The following is a 27,166-nucleotide window of genomic DNA, read 5'->3' as shown; positions in this document are numbered from 1 at the left end:
TCATTTTTTTGCCTAATTTTCCATTTTAACCCATTTTTTCCACTAACAAAGCAAGGGTTAACAGCCAAACAAGACTGTATCTTTATTGCCCTGACTCTGCTGTTTACAGAAACACCCCATATGTGGCCATAAACTACTGTACGGCCACACAGCGGGGCGTAGAGTGAAAGGTGCGCCGTATGGTTTTTGGAAGCCAGATTTTGCTGGACAGTTTTTTTGACACCATGTCCCATTTGAAGCCCCCTGATGCACCCCTAGAGTAGAAACTCCATAAAAGTGACCCCATCTAAGAAACTACACCCCTCAAGGTATTCAAAACTGATTTTACAAACTCCGTTAACCCTTTAGGTGTTGCACAAGAGTTATTGGCAAATGGGGATGAAATTTGAGAATTTCATTTTTTTGCCTAATTTTCCATTTTAACCCATTTTTTCCACTAACAAAGCAAGGGTTAACAGCCAAACAAGACTGTATCTTTATTGCCCTGACTCTACTGTTTACAGAAACACCCCATATGTGGCCATAAACTACTGTACGGCCACACAGCGGGGCGTAGAGTGAAAGGTGCGCCGTATGGTTTTTGGAAGCCAGATTGTGCTGGACAGTTTTTTTTGACACCATGTCCCATTTGAAGCCCCCCTGATGCACCCCTAGAGTAGAAACTCCATAAAAGTGACCCCATCTAAGAAACTACACCCCTCAAGGTATTCAAAACTGATTTTACAAACTTTGTTAACCCTTTAGGTGTTGCACAAGATTCAATGGAAAATAGAGATACAATTTCAAAATTTCACTTTTTTGGCAGATTTTCCATTTTAATATTTTTTTTCCAGTAACAAAGCAAGGGTTAACAGCCAAACAAAACTCATTATTTATGGCCCTGATTCTGTAGTTTACAGAAACACCCCATATGTGGTCGTAAACTACTGTACGGGCACACGGCAGGGCGCAGAAGGAAAGGAATGCCATACGGTTTTTGGAAGGCAGATTTTGCTGGACTGGTTTTTTGACACCATGTCCCATTTGGAGCCCCCCTGATGCCCCCCTAGAGTAGAAACTCCATAAAAGTGACCCCATCTAAGAAACTACACCCCTCAAGGTATTCAAAACTGATTTTACAAACTTTGTTAACCCTTTAGGTGTTGCACAAGATTCAATGGAAAATAGAGATACAATTTCAAAATTTCACTTTTTTGGCAGATTTTCCATTTTAATATTTTTTTTCCTGTAACAAAGCAAGGGTTAACAGCCAAACAAAACTCATTATTTATGGCCCTGATTCTGTAGTTTACAGAAACACCCCATATGTGGTCCTAAACTACTGTACGGGCACACGGCAGGGTGCAGAAGAAAAGGAATGCCATACGGTTTTTGGAAGGCAGATTTTGCTGGACTGGTTTTTTGACACCATGTCCCATTTGAAGCCCCCCTGATGCACCCCTAGAGTAGAAACTCCAAAAAAAGTGACCCCATTTTAGAAAGTACGGAATAGGGTGGCAGTATTGTTGGTACTAGTTTAGGGTACATATGATTTTTGGTTGCTCTATATTACACTTTTTGTGCGGCAAGGTAACAAGAAATAGCTTTTTTGGCATGTTTTTTTTTTTTGTTATTTACAACATTCATCTGACAGGTTAGATCACGTGGTAATTTTATAGAGCAGGTTGTCACGGACGCGGCGATACCTAATATGTATACAATTTTTTTTATTTATGTAAGTTTTATACAATAACTTCATTTTGAAAACCAAAAAATTGTTTAGTGTCTCCATAGTCTAAGAGCCATAGTTTTTTCAGTTTTTGGGTGATTATCTTGAGTAGGGTCTAATTTTTTGCGGGGTGAGATGACAGTTTGATTGGCACTATTTTGGGGTGCATATGACTTTTTGATCGCTTGCTATTACACTTTTTGTGACGTAAGATGGCAAAAAATTGCTTTTTTTACACAGTTTTTTTTTTTTTTTTTTTACGGTGGTCACCTGAGGGGTTAGGTCATGTGATATTTATATAGAGCCGGTCGATACGGACGCGGCGATACCTAATATGTATACTTTATTTTTATTTATGTACATTTTACACAATGATTTTATTTTTGAAACCAAAAAAAATCATGTTTTAGTGTTTCCATAGTCTAAGAGCCATAGTTTTTTCAGTTTTTGGGCGATTATCTTGAGTAGGGTCTCATTTTTTGCGGGATGAGATGACGGTTTGATTGGTACTATTTTGGCGTACATGCGACTTTTTTGATCACTTTTATTACCTTTTTTGGGAAGTAAGGTGGGCAAAATTTCAATTTTCTCATAGTTTTTATTTTTTTATTTTTATGGCGTTCACTGTGCGGGGAAAGTAACATGACCATTTTATAGATCAGGTCGTTACGGACGCGGCGATACCTAATATGTGTAGTGTATTTTATTTTTTTAATTTTTATTCAGTGATAAATGTTTTTTTTTTTTATCTTAACTTTTTTCACTTTTTATTTGATTTTTTTGACCCAGACCCACTTGGTTCTTGAAGATCCAGTGGGTCTGATGTCTGTAAAATACAGAACAGAACCTATATAGGTTTCTGCACTGTATTTTACTTACACTGAACAGGTCTATGCTTTCAGCACAGATCTGTTCAGCACCATGGACAGCAGGACGCCTGATCAGGCGTCCTGTTGCCATGGGAACCTTCCCCGTCTGCTCAGTTATGGTCAGAACTTCGCAGACGGGGAAGGGTAAGGACGGGGTTCTGGGGGGGCTGTCTGGGGGCTCTCTCCTTCTCCCATCGGGGGGCTGCAAAGGCACAGCAGCCCCCCGATCGGAGAGGGAGGGAGCTCCCTCTTACTGTTAACCTTTTCCATACAGCGGTCCGTACGGACCGCTGTATGGAAAGGGTTAAACGGCTGACATCGCATCAACGATGTCAGCCGTTTATACCAGGGTGCCAGCAATGTGCTGGCACCCTGGTATACCCACTGTACACCAACGATTATGCAATGGGAGGCGGGCGGGGGATCGCGATCCCGCCTGCCGCACCGCCCGCCTCCCGCAACGCCCCCACTGCATGCGACACCCCCCCTGCACCACCCGCCGCCATCAAATCGTGCAGGGGTGCAGGGGGGGGTTAACAATATTGATTTCGGGCACTCTGAAGTTTCTGATCCCCGCGGTCAGGGACCGCGGGGATCAGAAACGGCAAAAAGCGCAGCAAACCGCAGGTCTGAATTGACCTGCGGTTTTCTGCGATCGCCGATACGGGGGGGTCAAATGACCCCCCCCTGCGTTGTTACGGGATGCCGGCTGAATGATTTCAGCCGAAATCCCGTTCCGATTAACCCCAGCGGCGCCGGAATTAAGATTTTAAGTTAGGACGTACCGGTACGCCCTTGGTCCTTAAGGACTCGGGAAATAGGGCGTACCGGTACGCCCTATGTCCTTAAGGGGTTAATAAAGCTTCCTCCTGTCTCATCATAGGTTCAGACTGTTTTGTCCTCTGCTCATATTCAAAATGGTTGCCTGGTTTAAAAAAAAACATTTCCAGGTGTTCCGTTAGGGCATTCTGAGTTACCGGTAATCGAGGGAGTCCTTTGATCTCTTGTTCAGTGTGTGGAGATTGGTAGAAAGAGTGCCTCTGGATTACAAATGGGCAATGTGTCATGCAATTCTCCTTTGGAGGCACTGCAGGGAAATTGAGCACTTACTGTCTGGTATTTCAGAGTTATGTCTGATTGCTAGAGGTCTCTTTAAACACTGCACGGCTCACACCAAGGGATTGCTAATTAAATTTTATGAAAATCATGCAAAAATACATCCATACAAAAGCGGTGTAATACTAGAAATACATCAGCACTAGTGCGGTAGTTATAAAAATCATGTAGCTATTACAAACTCGGTTGGATCTAGATGATCCACGAAGCATTCTAGAACGTGAGTGTCTGCGCACCTCCGCGATGTTTCGGGGTCCTCTTAAAATGCCACATAGGTATGCAAGAGCTTACTTTCCACAGCGGCATCTCCATGGATTTTTTTAACTAGAACCAACCACTTTTGCAACAGCCACAGGATTGTATGGACTGCCGCATCGGTGGTAATATATTTCTGTTACACCTGCTTTTGTATAGATATATTTTTGCTCAAATTTGCAAAAATTAAAGTAACAGTGCCTTGGTGTGAGCTGTGCAGCTTTTCAGGAGATTTACTACACCATGGGAAGAGATATTCTGGGGTGTACTTGGCCCTAGGTGTGGCGTTTGTTGCTATTGGTCACGAGATTGTTCGTGATTGCAGGAGGTCCCAGCAGGGGGACAGTTTGTGATCTTTTTGTCAAGGGAGCCTTTTAGCAAGTACAGATTTGATATGGTGGAGAGCCCCTTTAACACAGCTCTACCAGTTCAGATTGGCTGTTTCATCTAAGCACAGGCTCATCAGGAATCCATTGCCCGGATAACTGACTTTTCACAGCCAGCGTACCGTGGTTATGAATTATAAGTTACTAAGATGGTTTGTCATTTTTTTAACTACAGTATATGCTGAGACCTGTGATTCTCAGTAGGGGGACCTGGAGATTTGAACGTTATGTTTAAGCATAACTTTTAGGGCTCATGTACACGGCCGTTGCCCGGCCGTTCCAATGTACGGGCACTATCTGTGCCGCAGACGGATCCAGAGAGCCATTCAACTCGAATGGGTCCGTGATCCGTCCGCACCGCAAATAAAATATGCTCTATTTTTTTGTGGTGCAGCGGCACGGAGAGAAACCCCATGGAAGCGCTCCGTGTGCACAAACCACCGTGGCCTGTATATTGTGGACCCGCTGTGTGCAGGCCACAATACGGGTCCAGCCGGCACACGTTCGTATGCATGAGCCGTTTTAAAGATTTTAAGCTTAGAAAGGTGAAATCTATTTTTTATATTTTTTTATATTTCATGTATGGTTTTATTTTAATTGTTTCCCCCAAAATACCTAGCAAGGCATATGGATAGGAATCACAAAATCTAAAACTCTTTTTGAATAGCTAATACTGAACACTTTTATAGTTTTTTTTTAATGTTTGTTTTTGCAGGTTAAATGGGCAAGAGAAAACTATCATCATAATTTGGGTTCCCCCTATTCCCTACGGTTAGCATCTGCTGATGCCAGTGGAAAAATTGTGGTCTGGGATGTTACAACTGGTACAACGCGGTGCGAAATACAAGAATACTCTAAACCTGTCCATGGTAAGGTTGTTCATTTTTGTAATGTTTGCTTTTTTTTTTTTTTTTTTACTACTTTTGTAATGCAAATCTGTCAACATGGCATTGTCTATATACGTTAGCCTAGTGGGTGACATTGAGGGTCTTGGCTCAAGTGTCACCCAGACTGAAAATTGAAAAATGGATGAAAACATTGCCACATTAAATAATGCAAGACGTTCTCCATCACTGGCAGTTCATGAATCTGTAAAAGCTTCTTGTGCTGAGAGAGGCTTGGGCATTGTGAACGTGTCTATGGTCTCGTAGGGCGTTCACTGTGGACTGTGCCTGACATTTACGGATCTATTTTCTACTTCTGAACATAACTTTTATTATCATGTGTTCAATTCCCCATACATATAGTAATAAGACAAATATCTAATGGACTTTGACACCACCGGTAAAGAAGAACCTGGACAGGAACTTGGTGTACCTTGTCTAACAGATCTAGGTGGTCCCTGTAGAAAGGGTGTCCTCGCTTTCTCACTTTAGCCATGTTGTCATAGGGTGGGACTCTTACGTCCCCAATTAAGCTAATTAGAAAGCACAGATTACGGTCCAAGGCTATGGGAGAACATGAGCAGTGTGCCCTCCTAATTGGATCAGAAAAAATGATTTATAAACAGTTCAGTACTGCTCACCTGCCAGTGCAGTCTCCCGGAGCACGGACTGGCCTGGGATCAGCACATACACCATGAAGACAAGACGTGGATAAAGGCCAGCGTCCAATAAAACTGACGGTTGATACAAATATGAAGACAAAACCAACGAGTACAGATAATAGCACAATATAAGCATTTTGTTTTGTTTTAAAACTCTTTTTATTGTTTTCTCAGCAATAAATATATACTCATTGACACTTGGGCATAAAAAATAGAAATCTGAGACACAGATACATGTTGTCATAAGACATATCAATAATAACAATGACATTCTCTTATAGGTCAGCAACATGTCCAAGTGCATGAGGTAGTTCAACAAATATAATCAGAATATTACGTGAACATCCACAAATACAACATTTAACAGTGGGTAGACACAGGTAATTGGGTTAAGGAAAGTAAAAGGAAAAAATAGTGGGGATGGGGGGGGGGGGGGGGGTAAAACCAGTTGTTGGTGCATAAGGTATTGTCATTAACCTCGAAACCTCGCCAAATCTAGAACACTCAGATGTTATAATCCTGCCTTTAGTAAGTCTCATCCACATGAACCAGAACTGCTCACCTCCATGCAAGGGCCGACATTCAAGTATGTTCAGTAACAACCCATCCAGATTATCAATTTAGTATAAATTGTCTGTAAGATCTCCAGGGGTTCCAAATAGCTTCAAATTTAAGTGTGGATCCCTGGTCCCAATGTACCATCTGCTCAAGTCTACATATCTGATCACATTTGACAAACCATTTCTGGATCGGAGGTATGTCTTGTTGTTTCCAGCATGTTGCGATAAGAAGTCTAGCAGACGCCAGCAGAGCCGCACACAAAATTCTAATGTTCTTTGGACCCTTTATGTCATTATACAAGCCAAACAGGCAAAGTTTTGGGGTCACAGGGACATGCGTCCCACTCACTTTTGATAAAACTCCACACACTGCTTTCCAAAAGGGCACTACTTGGTCGCAGGACCACCAAATGTGTGCATGGGTACCCATTTCCTTATTACACCTCCAACACAAGGGACTTGTAGAAGCGGGAAATATACGATGTAGTCTTTGGGGGGTAAAATACCACCTAGTTAGGACTTTATAACTGTTCTCTTGTACTTTGACACACCTGGACACCCTAGTCGGGGAGAGCAAAGCAAGTTTTTTCTCAACTGATGAAAACTTTATTTGTAAGTCTAGTTCCCATTGGTGAAGAAAGGTCGGACTGTCTATCTTAGATGTGGACATTAAAGTCTCGTACAGTTTGGATATTTTCCCTCTTGGGTCTTTAATTTGTGCAACTAATTTTTCAAATGAAGAATGGACTACCACTGTAGGTAGACGTGTTAGGTTCTGCTTCAAATATCTGATGCAATAGTTGATATGGAACGGGGAGCAATCCTTCATCAGTGGATGTTTATAAAGATCTAATGCTGAAGGGATATCATTATCCGGGCAAATAGCCAATAGCGGAGATACACCCTGTTTCACACTGTCCGGAAGAGTGTGTAAAAAATCAGTAGATGCCTGAAAAAAGACATCCCTAATTTGCATTAACATCAGGTAATTAGGTGTCAAAATGGATCTCCAGTTAGACTTCACCCACATGTTCAGCACGTATTTAGTAATTGAACTCTGAGTTCTAATATTTTTGGAAGCATGGGGGCCATCCATAAATAAGAATGCTCTCAGCGGGACGGTTGACATGGCTTGTTCTACTATCAGATCCAATCGATCTGAATGAGGCCTTAACCACTCTAAACATCTAAGACATATCACCGCCTTGTGGTAGTGATGCACATCTGGGATACCCAGACCACCCTGGATAGGATGTCGTGTAATCTGATTAAAAGGTAAGCGTGCCCTTCTCCCACCCCAAAGGAATCTCAACATAACATCCTGTATTTTTTTAAAAAATGATTTGGGGATAGGTATCGGGAGAGTCTGAATATAATATAGGATGGTAGGCAAGAGACAATATAAGCATTTTGGATTGTCACATTCAGATCCTTACTGAGGTCATGTCATGACTGAATGAATGAAAGGATCTGAATGTTGAGATCCGAAACGCGTAGATGGTGCATCTATTAGGCAGAACGGCCGCTGCACTGGCCTGTACAGTAGCATGTTTTCTTCATTGAAGCTTTACCCAGGAATAATCGAAATGGTTCCCCTGATGAATCTACAGTACGTGTTATGGGTAGACAGGTGAGGTAACACAGTACTGGGATGGGCTTTTGAGGGCACCCAGGTTTGCCTCCTAGCTCTAGACCTTGCTGGTCATGGAAAGGTCTGAAAACCTGAGTACTACTTGTATGGCGGTTTTAATAAAAATTACCAAAACAAAAAGTGATGTCTGGCAGAAGTAGACCGTGGCAGTACTTAGTTTGCTTGGCCTTCTTTGCAGCCTGAACAGCGAGGGCAGGTTAGAGCTCACAGAATTTTTGGTGTCAGTTGACTGCCCCCGTTTGATCTTATTTGAAAAGTCATATTGAGTCCCATATTGATATACATTAATTTTTTTCAGAAAATTTACTGGTGAATTTAAGTCATTGACGCTAAACTGATCAGTTGTTGAAATATCTCTGTCAACCCTAAACTCGTGTCCAGCCATTTATTTGCTTTTGTATGTCAAGGTCTATCTGAAACCTGTGCTGACAAAGCAAAGAGAAGGGCCACATTTTGTAGAATCTGCTTACAGAGTTTATTTATTTATAATTTTTCAGATACCCTACTGAGATAATAGAGTGGGTCCCTCATTGAGACTATCATAAGTTTGCACAAGTGGAGAGTTGGTACCAAGAACCTCTCATGCTGGAGGACTCAGCCGTGCCTTACATGCATAGCCTATGGATTCTGAGGTGTAATGACTCATTTACCCTGTGGAGGTGCTGCAGAGGAACCAAACACTTGCTGCTAAATTCCACTTTTGATCATGGCTGATCTCCAGGGATCCTAATAGTAGAATAACCTGTGATCTGCTTAGTAAGCTGACAACTCCATTAATGTGAACAATAAGATCTCAGAAGAACATGGAAATTTAGGATTGTTAGGGCCTATGCGCTCGCTAGTTATTTGTGTTATGTCCTCAGTTACTGTCCATCCTCTTTAGGCTTATCCATAGATCCATGTCAGATTGCTGGTAGACTGACTCCCAACACCCTACTCCACCAGGTCAGACGCCCCCTCAGAGTTTTGCAGTATATTGTCCTGTATAACATTTTATTCTGCGTGTTTTCTGCAGACATGCAATGGTTATGGAGCCAGGATGCCTCTCGTGATCTTCTGCTGGCCGTTCACCCACCTAATCTCATTGTGCTGTGGAATGCAGACACCGGAACCAAACTGTGGAAGAAAAGCTACGCAGAGAACATCCTGAGTTTTTCGTTCAATCCTTTCCAGCCTTCACAACTTGCCTGTAAGAATCATTTATTATTTATTGACCATTATTTCAGCACTATGCACTCTGTATTTAACTTATGACAATCCTCCTGTACCCAGTGGGGGCGGAAGATTTAATTTCCCCAGCTGATATATAACTTAAGTACCAATCTCATAGGAAACTAATGTACGATTGGGCGTTTGGTATGCAGAAGAAATCCATAAAATCCTCATACAGTAAGACCCACAAGGAACGTGAGATATAGGCTCCATGCAGCTGATTCTGTCCATGTCCTCCATTCTGCTTGGCAGAAGTGCTCACCACTGAGATACCTGGCTACGTTGGCAGTCAGAAAGCTGTTGAAGGCAGTATGTGCGCAACTTTAAAGAGGACCTATCCTGGCATGTCAAATTCTTCTTATTCCCATAACATTTTATTCTTAGAAATCTGCATTGTTCATTTCCTCTGGGCTACAATGTAGCTGAATATTTAGCCACTTTATAAATAAAGATTATTATTATTACAGATATTGATGGTCTATCCTCAGGATCGGTGGTGGTCTGGCGTACACCCAGCACTCCTACCAATCAGCTGTTTGTTCTGCGGATACACCGGACACTGGCAGTATACGAATGGAAGCAGAAGGCTCCATACACTGTGCGTTTTCCAGCTCCTGTGTAGTGAAGCTCAGGTCCCATTCATTTGAATGGAAGCTGAATTGCAGAATCCCAGCACGGCCACTACATACTGTACAGAGCTGTCTGCTTCCAGCTTCACACATAGTATAGTTTCCATTGCCACAGTAGCCCGAAGCAACTAATCGGTGGGTTACCAGCTGTTAGACCCCCACCGATCTTGTATTGATGATCTGTCTTGAGGATAGGCCATCAATATCTGTAGCCTTTTAATGCCTTCTGGAAATAGGTAAATATAATTTAACATTTTGAGAAGAGAAATGATAATGCCCAGTTGTCAGTTTATTCATGCATTTCCAGGAGGGATAAAAGAGGAAAATCACAAGGCAGGTAAAGTTTTACTAAAGAAAAGATGCTGTGGAATTGTGATATTGTGGGAAATATTAGTATTTTCTAAAATAGAAATGTGGAGAGATGTGACTTTCATCATCACATTGGCATTAGGTTAGGTGAGTACTTTGTCATGTTGTGACCTTTTGCCATTTTTATCTTGCAGTACTTACCAGTGAGGGCATCGTGTTTGTCTCTGACTTTTCCCCATCTAAGCCTCCAGCAAGTAGTGGACGGAAAGTTTACATCTCAAGCCCTCACTCCAGCCCTGCGCATGCAAAGCCAGTGTCTGCTACAGGGGCAAAGAAAGCCCTGAACAAGGTCAAGATTCTCATCACCAATGAGAAGCCCAGGTAGGTCAAGCTACCCTCCTTAAAAAATAGATCATAGTGAGAAACTGCAATGAAAACACATTGGGGGGAATTTATCATGCCGAACATGCCAGAACTCTGGCTTCAAAAAGTCTTTGTGACGTTTTGGAGTCACTTGGGAAAAGATTTCATGACTTTCTGAGCACTGCGCCTTTCAGCAATACCTACAGGTTTAAGTGAAAATTTGGCCAGGATTTCAGAGTAGATCACTTTTGTGACACATTTATGAGTGTGACTTTTTAAAAAGTTGAAACTCCACGCCTGGTATCCCCCAGGCGTATCTTTACTGGAATAGGCACAACCACATTGCAATTGCTCCAAATGTTTTAATGTTCACCTTTTTCATAAATTTTGGTGCAGGCGCACATAGCAACTCCATTCTAAAAACAAACCTCAAATACACCTACTATGATAAATTCCCCCCATTGTGTTTCGTAAAATCTGTGTGCTACGGTAATTTACATCGGCAGAACAGCCGCCATGTGTGAACTGATCCTTATTCTGCTATATTTTGATGAATTGTGGGTGACCCAATAGAGCTGCTCAAAGTGGTGACGGATTATAACATTTGTGATACGTTTACATTAGGGGTTGACTCACCTGTGACCTGAGTGAAGTTCACATTAGAGGTTTCCGTGAAGCGTATACATAGGGGGTCTTGCCTGACGTATGCCTCTGCATAGAGAAATATACTGTAGTTGGCTGTACTCTTTTACACAGTAAACAAAGGTATGCCAATTTATAGTGGCCCAATGGAGACTTTCGCTCTTTGTCTTGTGAATGGATCTCTGTGGGTATGTTTTAGCATTTTCCAACCGTATACACTAAATGTAGGGCTTAACGTGATGTAAACTTTGCTTTGACCATCACTGTGTACCACGACATGTAGCTAACAATTTCTTCTTTTATGCTTCCAGTGCTGAGGCTGTAACACTGAACGAGTGTTTGCAATTGTCCTACTTGCCTTCAAAACGCAACCACTTGCTATTGCTTTATCCCAGGGAGATACTCATCTTGGACCTGGAGGTTAACCAGACTGTGGGAATTGTAGCAATTGAGAGGACAGGAGTGCCTTTCTTGCAGGTTTGTATTTTCATATCGCATTTTTCTAGATCTTTTTGAACTCATTAAAGGGGTTATCCAAGAAATTATATTGCAGAATCAAAGCACGGCCACTACACAGATTGTAGGGGGTCGGAGTCCTGGCACCTGGTGATCAGCTGTTTCAGGGGGCACTCTCCTGAGCTCTGAGGAGCACAGCTGTCTCCTGGCAGCTTTCCAAGCACAGCGCCGTACATAGTGCAGCAGCTCAGCCCCACTCACTTCAGTGGGGGATGAGCTGCCACTAGGCCATATGACCGATATACAGTGATGTCACGTGGCCTAGGAAGAGGCCCTGGCACTCACGGAGCGCCCGGCCTCCCCTAACAGCTGATCGTCGGAAGTCCCGGGTGTCGGACCCCCGCCGATCTGATATTGATGACGTGTCCTAAGGATAAGTCATCAATATTATTTTCAGGATAACCCCTTTAAGACGGTGGATGACGTAATGACATGCTTTTTTGGTCACTTTTACATCTACTGCATTATTGATATTTTACATTGTCCTTCGATGTCCAGGTGATCCCTTGCTTTCAGAGAGATCTGCTTTTTTGCCTGCATGAGAACGGCTGTATTACATTACGTGTGGGCAGGCAAGGCTGTGGAAACTCGGGCGTGCCAAATGAAGAGGGAGGTAAGAGGACTGGTCCAAAGCATGCCTGAATCTTCTACAATTGCACATTGTGTAGTCAGTATTTACATTGTATGAATTATTCAAAATTACTGTGTTGTTTCTTTTTCATTGGGAGAAGGTAGAGAAAGAGTGAGAGGAAATGCCAACAAAAGCATAATAGCAAAGTTGATTTTAAATGCATATCATTAAACATTCTAGAGACATAAAGTGAATGTCCACCCTTGGACACCAGTTTGTTTTATATACACTCACCTAAAGAATTATTAGGAACACCATACTAATACGGTGTTGGACCCCCTTTTGCCTTCAGAACTGCCTTAATTCTACGTGGCATTGATTCAACAAGGTGCTGATAGCATTCTTTAGAAATGTTGGCCCATATTGATAGGATAGCATCTTGCAGTTGATGGAGATTTGAGGAATGCACATCCAGGGCACGAAGCTCCCGTTCTACCACATCCCAAAGATGCTCTATTGGGTTGAGATCTGGTGACTGTGGGGGCCATTTTAGTACAGTGAACTCATTGTCATGGTTCAAGAAACCAATTTGAAATGATTCGAGCTTTGTGACATGGTGCATTATCCTGCTGCTGGAAGTAGCCATCAGAGGATGGGTACATGGTGGTCATGAAGGGATGGACATGGTCAGAAACAATGCTCAGGTAGCCCGTGGCATTTTAAACGATGGCCAATTGGCACTAAGGGGCCTAAAGTGTGACCAGAAAACATCCCCCACACCATTGCACCACCACCACCAGCCTGCACAGTGGTAACAAGGCATGATGGATACATGTTCTTATTCTGTTTACGCCAAATCCGGACTCTACCATTTGAATGTCTCAACAGAAATCGAGACTCATCAGACCAGGCAACATTTTTCCAGTCTTCAACAGTCCAATTTTGGTGAGCTCGTGCAAATTGTAGCCTCTTTTTCCTATTTGTAGTGGAGATGAGTGGTACCCGGTGGGGTCTTCTGCTGTTGTAGCCCACCTTTCTTTCCCATTCTGACATTCAGTTTGGAGTTCAGGAGATTGTCTTGACCAGGACCACAACCCTACATGCATTGAAGCAACTGCCATGTGATTGGTTGACTAGATAATCGCATTAATGAGAAATATATATATATATATACATACAGTACAGACCAAAAGTTTGGACACACCTTCTCATTCAAAGAGTTTTCTTTATTTTCATGACTCTGAAAATTGTAGATTCACACTGAAGGCATCAAAACTATGAATTAAGGCTACTTTCACACTTGCGTTCGGAGCGGATCCGTCTAGTATTTGTACAGGCGGATCCGCTCCTATAATGCAAACGATGGTATCCTTTCAGACGGAACCGCCTGCATTATATTTTACTAAAAAAGTCCAATTTGTATTCAGACGGCTCCGTCCAGACTTTACATTGAAAGTCAATGGGGGGCGGATCCGTTTGAAAAATGCGCCATATTGTGTCACCTTCGAACGGATCCGCCCCCATTGACTTCCATTGTAACTCTGGACGGATCCGTTTGCCTCCGCACGGCCAGACGGACACCCGAACGCTGCAAGCAGCGTTCGGGTGTCCGCCTGCTGAGTGGAGCGGAGGACAGGCGGTGCCAGACTGATGCATTCTGAGCGGATCCTCATCCACTCAGAATGCATTAGGGCTGGACGGATCCGTTCGGGGACGCTTGTGAGAGCCTTCAAACGGAACTCACAAGCGGAGCCCCGAATGCTAATGTGAAAGTAGCCTCACACATGTGGAATTATATACATAACAAAATATTCTAGGTTCTTCAAAGTAGCCATCTTTTGCTTTGATTACTGCTTTGCACACTCTTGGCATTCTCTTGATGAGCTTCAAGAGGTAGTCACCTGAAATCGTCTTCCAACAGTCTTGAAGGAGTTCCCAGAGATGCTTAGCACTTGTTGGCCCTTTTGCCTTCACTCTGCGGTCCAGCTCACCCCAAACCATCTCGATTGGGTTCAGGTCCGGTGACTGTGGAGGCCAGGTCATCTGGCGCAGCACCCCATCACTCTCCTTTATGGTCAAATAGCCCTTACACAGCCTGGAGGTGTGTTTGGGGTCATTGTCCTGTTGAAAAATAAATGATGGTCCAACTAAACGCAAACCGGATGGAATAGCATGCCGCTGCAAGATGCTGTGGTAGCCATGCTGGTTCAGTATGCCTTCAATTTTGAATAAATCCCCAACAGTGTCACCAGCAAAGCACCCCCACACCATCACACCTCCTCCTCCATGCTTCACGGTAGGAACCAGGCATGTAGAGTCCATCTGTTCACCTTTTCTGCGTCGCACAAAGACACGGTGGTTGGAACCAAAGATCTCAAATTTGGACTCGTCAGACTAAAGCACAGATTTCCACTGGTCTAATGTCCATTCCTTGTGTTCTTTAGCCCAAACAAGTCTCTTCTGCTTGTTGCCTGTCCTTAGCAGTGGTTTCCTAGCAGATATTCTACCATGAAGGACTGATTCACACAGTCTCCTCTTAACAGTTGTTCTAGAGATGTGTCTGCTGCTAGAACTCTGTGTGGCATTGACCTGGTCTCCAATCTGAGCTGCTGTTAACCTGCGATTTCTGAGGCTGGTGACTCGGATGAACTTATCCTCCGCAGCAGAGGTGACTCTTGGTCTTCCTTTCCTGGGGCGGTCCGCATGTGAGCCAGTTTGTTTGTAGCGCTTGATGGTTTTTGTGACTGCACTTTGGGACACTTTCAAAGTTTTCCCAATTTTTTAGACTGACCTTAATTTCTTAAAGTAATGTTGGCCACTCGTTTTTCTTTACTTAGCTGCTTTTTTCTTGCCATAATACAAATTCTAACAGTCTATTCAGTAGGACTATCAGCTGTGTATCCACCTCACTTCCCAACCCCATTTATAAGGCAAGAAATCCCACTTATTAAACCTGACAGGGCACACCTGTGAAGTGAAAACCATTTCAGGTGACTACCTCTTGAAGCTCATCAAGAGAATGCCAAGAGTGTGCAAAGCAGTAATCAAAGCAAAAGGTGGCTACTTTGAAGAACCTAGAATATGACATATTTTCTGTTGTTTCACACTTTTTTGTTATGTATATAATTCCACATGTGTTAATTCATAGTTTTGATGCCTTCAGTGTAAATCTACAATTTTCATAGTCATGAAAATAAAGAAAACTCTTTGAATGAGAAGGTGTGTCCAAACTTTTGGTCTGTACTGTATGTATGTGTGTGTATATATATATATATATATATATATATATATATATAGATAGGTCCAACATTTCTCTGATACAGAGCTTCAAGCTCTAAGTTCACTTGAAGTCTTTGCTCCGGCTGACAGGTTTCCGTTTGAGCAATATAAGTTTTAGCATAGATACACCATTTTATAAGCAGAGAGCAAGTCAGTGAGAAGGATCTGGAGGGGACAGCAACCCCGTGAGAAATGATACAACCCACAGTGGTAGCTACGAGCTCCTTCCTGATCCAGAAATCCACAGAAGCTGACCATACCATAGAGAGAGAGAATGCATGCAGAAGATGATCTCTGGTAAACTGGGTTGTGGTGTTAAATTTTTTTTGTGTTTTTGACTTGAGACACAGTTGTTCAAAAATGTCTGTTCATCCTTGACTGAGATGAATTTAATAGTAAGTTTACACACATAATGCTTTATAAATGTGCTAAAAATGGGGACTTTATCATAGGATGTACGCTGGTGTACAAAAGTTTTTGCTGCAGCAAGGTTTTGCTCAAAAATTTTTGCTACTTTTTTTTTTTTTTTCATTTCAGTAGATTTGATTTTCTGGATACAGACTGTCAGAGGATGTGCCAAAGCTATTTGGAGGCCTGTGCCTCCTTATTAAATTGGCACATCTTACTCCAGCGCACTTCTTGTGAAACGCTACTCTTCATAAATTCCCCCCAAAGTCTTCTGGTCTTGTGTATAATTATTTGGGGCATCTAGATAAGGAAGCAGATGGTATAAGGTCATGTCGGAAAGCTTTTGAGTTTCTAAATAAAAGTTTTGTGTACAGTTCCTCAGTCCCGAGTATTATCGTACTCGCACGCGTCTTCTGGCTGACACGAAGATTAATCACCCAATTTAATACCAGTGTTTGCAATCTTTTATCACCATGGCAACTAAAAGAGGCAAGTGAACAAAAACTGGGAAACGGAATGAAAATAAAGGGCAGCCGCATCAATTTTAGATTGTGTAACAGCTGCCGGGGTGTCAAACATCAGCATGGGACGAAATGAGCACCAGCCATTCTATGAAGAATTAATGAAGATTCTGGGACACCTGCAGACAAGTCTCACTGGCAGAGCCCGAAGCCCAAAGTCTGACTTAGCAGCCTTCCCCCCGGAGCGATATTTGTATTCTCTCATTCCTGCTCGTAGAACTTTTATGAATTGTATTCATCTTTTGCTTCCGGACACATATGGAACAAAAAAAGTGTCTCAAAACTGAATAGGGACTAAGGCCTGAAAAGCAAGCTTGTTTTTGTGTCTGAGAGTCAGTGATGCAAAGGACAGCTTTAGGCTTTCCATATTATCTCAGGGGAAAATCATTGTATTTTTGCTATAGGCAAACATAATATACTATGCAAACTGCTGTGATTGTGAGCTACCACATGAATCCCCACGGGGTACTAATGGCTTTATTCATCACTGTTACATGGACATGGAGTACAACGTCTCCCAATTATGTCCTCTCTCTCTCCCATGAGACTCTTCACATTAAATAAGCTAATCATGTTTTTTTTTCCTTACCAGAGTCGGATCCAGTGCCGGAGATGACTTATGATTTGCGCTGTCAGTGTGACGCCATTCGGGTGACTAAGACAGTACGCCCTTACGGCATAACCTGCCACCCTATTAATGAAAATGCTGTTGCCCTCATTATCAGCGATGGAAGGGTCATGATTTGGGAGCTGAAGTCTAGTTTCCCTGGAAGGAAGATACGCAATACCAGGTAGTTCTATGTACAACTTACATTCTATTATACAATATAATGTAATATATGGTTTAGTTTATGCAGAAGATCGGTGACAGTGGCTGTTCTTTCAGAAAATGTGCATTACTTTACTTAACTCCTTAAGGACACAGCCTTATTTCACCTTAAAGAGGACCTTTCACTAGTTTAAAAACTAACTATATCTGTGGGCAGAGCTGCGCCCAGGGGTCCCCCTGCACTTACTAGTATGTCTGGGCGCCGCTCCGTTCGCCCGGTATAGGCTCCGGTGTCTGCAGCTCCCTCTGTTGTACTGGGCGGAGTTTTTGTATTAGGCGTGTCCCTTGCTGCAGCGCTGGCCAATTGCAGCGCACAGCTCATAGCCTGGGAGTCCTTTTTCCCATTTTGGGAATGACATTTTATTTTGGGGAGACGTTACAAGGCTTAGAAGTTTAGAAGTAAATCTTGAATTTTTTCTGAAATTTTCAAAAACGAACTTTTTAAGGACCAGTTCAGGTCTGAAGTCACTTTGTGAGGCTTACATAATAGAAGCCACCCAAAAATGACCCTATTCTAGAAAATACACCCCTCAAGGTATTCAAAACTGATTTTTACAAACCTTGTTAACCCTTTAGGTGTTCCACAAGAATTCATGGAAATAGAGATATAATTTAAAAATTTCACTTTTTGGGCAAACTACTGTACGGGCACACAGCAGGGCGCAGGAGGAAAGGAATGCCATACGGTTTTTGGAAGGCAGATTTTGCTGGACTGTTTTTTTTTTTTTACACCATGTCCCATTTGAAGCACCCCTAGAGTAGAAACTTCATAAAAGTGACCCCATCTAAGAAACTACACCTCTCAAGGTATTCAAAACTGATTTTACAAAGGTTGTTAACCCTTTAGGTGTTCCACAAGAATTAATGGAAAATAGAGATACAATTTCAAAATTTCACTTTTTTGGCAGATTTTTCATTTAATATTTTTTTTCCAGTTACAAAGCAAGGGTTAACAGCCAAACAGAACTCAATATTTATGGCTCTGATGGTGTAAAAAAAAACAGTCCAGCAAAATCTGCTGGACTGTTTTTTTTTTTACACCATGTCCCATTTGAAGCCCCCCTGATGCACCCCTAGAGTAGAAACTCCAAAAAAGTGACCCCATTTTAGAAACTACGGGATAGGGTGGAAGTTTTGTTGGTACTAGTTTAGGGTACATATGATTTTTGGTTGCTCTATATTACACTTTTTGTGAGGCAAAGTAACAAGAAATAGCTGTTTTGGCACCTTATTTTTTTTTGTTATTTACAACATTCATCTGACAGGTTAGATCATGCAGTATTTTTATAGAGCAGGTTGTCACGGATGCGGCGATACCTAATATGTATATAATTTTTTTATTTACCGTATTTATCGGCGTATAACACGCACTTTTTCCCCCTGAAAATAGGGGGCAAATGATGTATGCGTGTTATACGCCGATTAGGGCTGAAACGTGTCCTCCGGAGGCCAGAGAGGCAGGACTGAGCCGGCCGGCACAGCAGAGGGAGGAGGAGGGAGGAGGAAGGAGGAAGGAGGAGGGAGTCCCTCCCTCCCCACTGTGCGCGGCTGCCGCTGAAGACCAACGAGGACAGAGTAGGAGGAGGAGGGGAGGGACTGTGGCCACTGCGCCACCAATGAATGTGCCGGCCATATCCCACAGTTCCGATCGGAGTCCCAGCAGTGTAATGCTGGGGCTCCGATCGCTTACCATGGCAGCCAGGAGTCACGCTACTGAAGTCCTGGCTGCCATGGTATGTTAGTGAGCAGAGAGCAGCGCATTATACTCACGTGCGCTGTGGCCGCCGGTCGCTCCTTCTTCTGTCTGTGCGGCGGATTGCTAATGCTTACAGCATTAGCAATGCGCCGCACAGACCTATGAGAAGGAGCGACCGGCGGCCACAGCGCACGTGAGTATCATGCGCTGCTCTCTGCTCACTAACATACCATGGCAGCCAGGACTTCAGTAGCGTGACTCCTGGCTGCCATGGTAAGCGATCGGAGCCCCAGCATTACACTGCTGGGGCTCCGATAGGAACTGACACTGCCACCAATGATGGGGGGGAGGAGGGGGACCCTGTGGCCACTGCCACCAATGATTAATACTGGGGAGGGAGGGGGGGGGGGTTTGCGTTACCAGAGGGGGCAGATCAGAGGCTTTATTTGAAATTTAATTTTTTTTCCTGAAATTTCCCTCTAAAATGAAGGTGCGTGTTATACGCCCGTGCGTGTTATACGCCGATAAATACGGTATGTAAGTTTTACACAATGATTTCATTTTCGAAACAAAAAATCATGTTTTAGTGTCTCCATAGTCTGAGAGCCATAGTTTTTTCAGTTTTTGGCCGATTATCTTAGGTAGGGTCTCATTTTTTGCGGGATGAGATGACAGTTTGATTGGCACTATATTGAGGTGCATATGACTTTTTCATAGCTTGCTATTACACTTTTTGTGATGTAAGATGACAAAAAATGGCTTTTTTTACACCGTTTTTATTTCTATTTTTTTACGGTGTTCATCTGAGGGGTTAGGTCATGTGATATTTTTATAGAGTAGCTTATTACGGACGCGGCGATACCTAATATGTATATATTTTTTTATTTATGTAAGTTTTACGCATTGATTTCATTTTTTAAACAAAAAAAATCATGTTTTAGTGTTTCCATAGTCTGAGACCCATAGTTTTTTTCAGTTTTTAGGGTATGATTTTTGCGGGATGAGATGACTGTTTGATTGGCACTATTTTGGGGTGCATATGATTTTTGATCGCTTGCTATTACACTTTTTGTGATGTAAGGTGACAAAAAATTGTTTATTTAGCACAGTTTCAAATTTTTTTTGTTTACGGTGTTCATCTGAGAGGTTAGGTCATGTGATATTTTTATAGAGCTGGTCGATACGGACGCGGCGATACCTAATATGTATACATTTTTTTAAATGTAAGTTTTACACAATAACCGCTTTTTTAAAACAAATAAAATGATGTTTTAGTGTCTCCATATTCTGAGCCATAGTTTTTTTATTTTTTGGGCGATTGTCTCAGGTAGGGGCTCATTTTTTGCGGGATGATGTGACGGTTAGATTGGTACTATTGGTGGACGTACGCTTTTTTGATCGCTTGCTGTTGTAGTTTATGTGATGTAAGGTGCCAAAAAAATGGTTTATTTAGCCCATTATTTTTTTTTTTTTACGGTGTTCATTTGAGGGGTTAGGTCATGTGATATGTTTATAGAGCCAGTCGATACGCACGCGGTGATACCTAATAGGTCTATTTATTTTTTCCCCCTATTTTTTACCACTTTTTTTTTTTTTACTTTATTTGGGGAAAATGACATTTTTGTTTATTTTTAATTGAAACTTTTTATTTTGGGGGGAAACTTTATTTTTTCAACTCCTTTTTTCACTTTATTTTTTAACTTTTTTTTCACTTTATTTTTTCAACTTTTTTTTTCACTTTTATTTTTTCAACTTTTTTTTTCACTTTTATTTTTTCAACTTTTTTTTACTTTATTTTTTCAACTTTTTTTTTTCACTTTAGTTTTTGTCCCGCTTTGGGACTTCAGCTTTTGGGGGTCTAATCCTTTACAATGCATTTCAATACTTCTGTATTGGAATGCACTGGCTGTATGAGTAATACTGTGTGTATTACTTATACAGCTTCCGGCCTGTGAGATCCAGGGGGCTGGATCTCGCAGGCATGTCACAGGAAGGCAGTGGCGATGCCTCAGGAAGGCATTGTGCTGCCTTCCATGCCATCGGGTCTCCCCTACAGCCCCATGGGGACCCGATGGCACTGCCGCCCCTCGCACAATAAAAAGCCGCAAACTGCAGGTCTGAATTGACCTGTGGTTTGCGGCGATCGCCGACATGGGGGGGGGGGTCACGGGAACCCCCCCACGCGCATTTAGCCGAGGTACCTGCTCAATGATTTGAGCAGGCACCGGCTTCCGATCACCGTCCTTAAGTACCAGGACATCAGGGCGTAGCTGTATGCTCTGTGTCCTAAAGAAGTTAAAGTGGTTATCTCATGACTAATGTACAAAATGAAAATCAGACATCGTATAGTACATGGCCACCTCTTTCTAACAAGGCTAGAATCAGCCCTGTACCACATATGGATCCAGAGATCTCCCCATTCATTTCTACTGGGTTTATATCAATCTGACAGCTCAATGGAGTGTCATTTGTGCTGTAGCTCCGGGGCCGTTTCCATGCTCTTCTTATTACAGCTCAGGAGGCAGCTGAAGGATGAAACTGAGCATGTGCGGCCTTCTCAGTGAGCAGGACAAAGAAAGAAGAAAATAAACAAACAGCAGGTGGCGCTGTACAGATATTGAATAACTCAGTGGTTATGCTAATTACATGCAATTACAAAAGTATTCAGATCCAGGTGCTGGTTTGAAAACTGTAGACTATTTTTCGTGGGAAAACCCCTTTAAGGCACTTGTATGAGATTTGAAAAAAATAAATGGGCCACTTTCTTTAAATAAAAAAAATAACCGCACCACTATTTTCTATGAACTGTGTCTGGTATCAGCCCTTGTCACTGGAATTAGGATGAGCTGCAGTATCAGATGCATCCTGATACTGATGCAGAGGAATGCATTTTATTTATTTATTTTATTTTGCTCTACTCTTATAAACCCCTTTAAGGTTTTCAAGGCTGCTGGGTTTACTCTTTGAACCATAGCTGCATTTAGAATGAATTGCAAGTGAGCATGATAGCATTTAGAGAAATATAATATAAATGCTATTATGCGCCTGGGGGATGCCTGGCATGGAGTTTCAACTTTATTGCCCCATGTATGCAGCCGTATTTTTATTCTGCATCCTGTCCGCATGTTTTGTGGATTGGATGCAGACCTATTCATTTCAATGGGGACAACACAGTGTGTGCTCTCCGTATGCGTGTGTCCATCCGACAAAAGAATAGAACATGTCCTATTCTTGTCCATTTTGTGGACAAGAATAGACATTTTGACAATGGGGTCTGCAGAATTTGCAGGATGCTAATGGCTGGCATCCGTACTTGGTGGATCCGCGGTTTGAGGACTGAAAAATACATAGTCGTGTGCATGAGGCCTTACTGAAAGTTTTTTTTTTTTATGACAGAGCAATATACACTCACAACAAGCGAGTAACAATAGGTCAAAGTAAATTAATAAATAGAAAATACATTGTGACACAGAAAATGGAAATTACAGTAATTTATCATGATGGATTGCAAAACTCCAAACAAATAAAGGAGTCACTAGGGACAAAAGTATCCACAAGCAAGTACTTAGAAATGATGGCTAATAAACAAAAAGGCAAAAAAGATTAGCGAGAATATTAAGGCTACCGGCACATGTTGCAGATCACGTACATTTTTTTTTTTTCAGTGTGAATTCTTATGTGAAAAAAAAAGCTGTGTAATACGCTACCAGCAAAGTGTCTGAGATTAGACAAATATCATGTATACTTTACTTTTTCGATCCTTGATGAAAATGACTTGCCGTGCAGAACTTGAAATAAGCAGGATGTTTATTCTTTGTGTTGTTCTTTTGTGCGAGTTTCACCCTTTTCAATGCAAGTGTGAGATCTAAGTAAATTAACAGATTCACAATTTTTGGTGCGGAAACGCACAGAAATCCACATGGAAATTTGTGCGGAATTTCTTGCAGGCCGCAGCCATATGCAGATAGCCTAAGGGTCCATTCACACGTCCACAAGTGTTTTGCGGACCGCACATGGCCGGCACTATGATAGAAATACCTATTCTTGTCCGTGGCCGCGGATAAGAATAGGACATGCTCTATCTTTATTGCGGGGGCCGCGGAACGGAAGTGTGGATGCAGACAGCACACGGTGTGCCGTCTGCATCTTTTGCAGCCCCATTGAAATGAATGGGTCTGCACCCGTTTTGCAAAATTGCGGAACGGATGCGGACCCATTCATGCGGATGTGTGAATGGACTCTAAGGCTACTTTCACACTAGCGTTGTTTAAATCCGGAGTTCAATTCCGACACCGGAACTGCCCGCCGGATCCGTAAAAAAGCGTGTGAAAACGGATTACATTTGAATCCTGATCAGGATTTTGATCACAATGAAAAAATGCATTGAAAAAAACGGATCCGCCATTTATGGACTTTAACTTTTTTTTCAAATTTTTCGGGTTTAACATGCAAAAGCCGGATCCGGTTTGACTGAACACACGGCGTTAATGCAAGTCAATGGGAAAAAGGCCTGATCCGGCGTTCAGTCAAAGTGCTTAGGATTTTTGGCCGGAGGTAAAAATACAACATGCTACGGTTTTCTGAAAAGCCTGATCAGTCAAAAAGACTGAACTGAAGACATCCTGATGCATCCTGAACGGATTACTCTCCATTCAGAATGCATTAGGATAAAACTGATCAGTTCTTTTCCGGATTTGAGCCCCTAGGTCGGAACTCAGTGCCGGAAAAGAAAAACGCTAGTGTGAAAGTACCCTAAGGGTCCATTCACACGTCCGTTGTTTCATTCATGATCTGTTCCGTTTTTTGCGGAACAGATCTGGACCCATTCATTTTCAATGGGTCCTGAAAAAAAATCTGACATTGTGCTGTCCGATTTTTTTCAGGACCCATTAAAAATGAATGGGTCCAGATCTGTTCCGCAAAAAACTGAACAGATCAGGAAAGAAACAACGGACGTGTGAATGGACCCTTAGAGAGATTTTTTTATTTGGGTCTGAAAAAAAGGTGGTGCTTCTTAGGAGAAATTCTGAAATCTTTCCAAGCTTGCCATATCTTTTTGAAAAACACTTCTAGAGCTCGCTTCCTAGTGAGAGAGCTCCTCAAAATGAGGGATTTCATTTATCTTGCCAATCTGTCGGTCAACTGAGAGGACCCGAAACAGAAAGCCAGTGCCAGGAGATAAGAAGTAAGGCTGCTTTGAGCAAAAATTTAAATGGGAATGGGAGGATTGACAGGGATAACTGAGAGTAAAATATAATCTGATGTGAGGGGAAGGCTACTGCGGCAAACAGAGTTGCACTAGGGTTGGGCGATATCAAAAACATTCCCACGATAACGATATTAAGAAATTTATCGCGTTAACAATATATGTTGAGATAAATATCCATCCAACAAGGACACATTATACTGTATGTGGACCACATGATGACAATATATTGTATGGGGTGACTGAGGCCAAGATGACATTATACGGTATGGGGCCAAGGTGACATTATACTGTATTGGGCCACAAGGATACATTATACTGTATTACTGTATAATGTCTCCTTGTTGCCCCATATAGTATACAGTAGTGTCTCCTTGTTGCTCCCGTAGGGGGGCAACAGTGAGACATTATACTGTATGAGGCTTATACTGATGGGACTCATGACAGGTATATTCCCTATCTCCTGCTATTGGGTAGATATCAAGTGCCATGTGCAGGGGCCGCTGATGAGCCTGAGCGGATCTAGACAGAAAGAGTAACACCTTTATTTATGAGTACCCAGTACAATCTTTTACATCCCGCTCCGCTCTGTCACACTTCCCCCACCTCGGACGGTCGCAGGCCAGGACCATGTGAACTCCCTGAGAGAGACCGGCTCGCTGTTTTCGCCTCTCTCACTGGCTGCTGACGTTGGCCGCCTGGCTTGTGTGCGCGGCTGTTTCCTGACATCCAACGTCAGACTTCGTTGGGCGGGTAGATGGAGAAACAGGAGCGGGGAGGGGGGTGTCCACTGCGGGGACTAACATGTAATGTATTCAGGCAGCCAGACATGGATGTTTGAGAAGCAGTCAGTACACATGCGACCGCTCCTATTACATCATTAAACACAGCGATTATTAAAAAACAGTGATATCATCCTTTCTTAATACAGCGGTATATCACGGACACCGCTATATGGCTTAACACTAAGTTGCACTGGTCAAAAATATATTTTCTCCAGCTAGCAGTATTCTCTCAGGAACATCAAGTGTGGTTAAAAGAGCCGCCTTCCTGTGAGCGCCCCCAAGACGAGCACGACTTGCCAGAGGCTTTATATCCGTCAACTGAATCCACATCTACTGCTTCGAGAGTTTGTGCATTTGCAGCATGACCATGGCCATAATAGGATACATGGAATATGTCCACAGACCAACCTGTTTAGACATTAATCAAACAAGTTACATACTTCTTGCTGCAGTCCCCTAGCTAAATACTAATTTAATGCCATGTTGGGGTACTTTCACACTAGCGTAGCTGGATTCGACGGAACTGCCTGCCGGATCTGGCAATCTGTATGCAAACGGATACCATTTGTAGACTGATCCGGACTGCGCAGACCGCAAAACCGGATCCATTTTTCCAGAACACTTAGGGCCGGATCCGACATTAATGCATTTCAATGTAAAATTATGCCGGATCCGGCATTCCGGCAAGTGTTCCGGAATTTTGGACGGAGAAAATACTGCAGCATGCTGCAGTATTTTCTCCGTTCAAAAACCATACAGTGACAGAACAGAACTGAAGACATCCTGATGCATACTGAACGGATTGCTCTCCATTCAGAAAGCATTAGGATAAGGCCCCATGCACACGGCCGTGGAACCGCGGCCTGGATCCCTCCTGAGAGCAGGAGCGCACGGCGTCACTGGTTGCTATGACGCCGTGCGCTCCCTGCTGCCGTCGCAATACAGTAATACACTGGTATAGATCATACCAGTGTATTACTGTACTGTGCCGGCAGCAGGGAGCGCACGGCGTTATAGCAACCAGTGATGCCGTGCGCTCCTGCTCTCAGGAGGGATCCAGGCCGCGGTTCCACGGCCCGCACACAGCCGTGAAACACGGCCGTGTGCATGGGGCCTAAAGCTGATTTTTATCCGGTATTGAGGCACTAGGACAGAACTCTATGCTGAAAAAAAAACGCTAGTGTGAAAGTACCCTTATATTGCTGATGCACATTTATTTGCATTTGTTCTGACAATGTAGATCTATTGCTGTTTACAGTAGTATTTTTTAGCCCGTATGTCATCCTCAGGCTGTGTTCACATCTGCATTTAAGTCCTCACTGCAGTTTTCGTCATATTTGAGGAAAAACAAAGTAATGCAGCATATGATGATGTTTTTTTTTCAATCAAAAGGATGGACACCTCAGCAGACCCCATCATACCTGTAAGTCACTGGGGTTCCTTGGACACCACTAGTTTACGTGGTGAAAAAGATCCAGCACAGAGTTGTGGTTTCTGCTGTAAATGGAAGTCACAATTCTGATAACTACAGAGCCTAATAGTTACAATCCATTCAGAAAGTCTTCAGACCCTTTCACTTTTTTCACATTGTATTATGATGCCACCTTGTACTAAAATAGAAAAAAAAAAAAAAAAAAGTTTTCCCCCATCATTCTGCACTCAGTATGGACATAAGTATTCAGACCCTTTGCTATGACAGTTGAAATTTAGCTCTGGGAGCCTCCAGTTTCTCTTGATCATCTTTGATATGTTTCTGCACCTTGATTGCTCCATCTATAATACATTCAGTTGACTGGACATTGTTTAGAAAGATACATCCCTGTCTATACAAGGTCTCACAGCTGACTGATTATCGGAGCAAAAACCAAGCCATGAGGGGAAAAAACTGTGTGTATAACTCAAAGACAGGATTGTGTGGAGGCACAGATCTGGAGAAGGTTACAAAACATCTGCTGCACTGAAAGTTCCCAAAAGCACAGTGGCCTCCATAGTTCTTAAATGGAAAAAGTTTGGAGCAGCTTGGACTCTTCCTAGAGCTGGATGCCCCACAAACTAAGTAATCGAGGAAGAAGGGCCTTGGTAAGAGAGGTGAACAAAAACCAAATGGTC

At 42.7% G+C, this 27,166-nt stretch overlaps 1 protein-coding gene across 4 annotated transcripts in view; it reads left to right on the top strand.

Annotated features, from left to right (window-relative positions):
• WDR11 (WD repeat domain 11) overlaps positions 1-27,166 on the top strand; it is a 156,148-nt gene that overhangs the window by 36,046 nt on the left and 92,936 nt on the right. For 2 of the 4 annotated variants that reach the window (XM_044296329.1, XM_044296328.1), the window contains exons 3-9: positions 5,050-5,203; positions 9,107-9,280; positions 10,436-10,622; positions 11,558-11,723; positions 12,261-12,375; positions 13,222-13,278; positions 17,134-17,332. In XM_044296329.1, coding sequence (XP_044152264.1) covers positions 5,050-5,203; positions 9,107-9,280; positions 10,436-10,622; positions 11,558-11,723; positions 12,261-12,375; positions 13,222-13,278; positions 17,134-17,332 — 1,052 coding nt within the window. The remainder of the gene's footprint in view (positions 1-5,049; positions 5,204-9,106; positions 9,281-10,435; positions 10,623-11,557; positions 11,724-12,260; positions 12,376-13,221; positions 13,279-17,133; positions 17,333-27,166) is intronic. The other 2 variants (XM_044296331.1, XM_044296330.1) reach the window with 1 other exon arrangement.

This window comes from Bufo gargarizans, chromosome 6, assembly GCF_014858855.1.
Source record: "Bufo gargarizans isolate SCDJY-AF-19 chromosome 6, ASM1485885v1, whole genome shotgun sequence".
In the NCBI taxonomy this organism is placed as follows: Eukaryota; Metazoa; Chordata; class Amphibia; order Anura; family Bufonidae; genus Bufo; species Bufo gargarizans.
The sequence above is the reverse complement of the archived record's forward strand: the minus strand, read 5'-3'. Positions and strand labels throughout refer to the sequence as shown.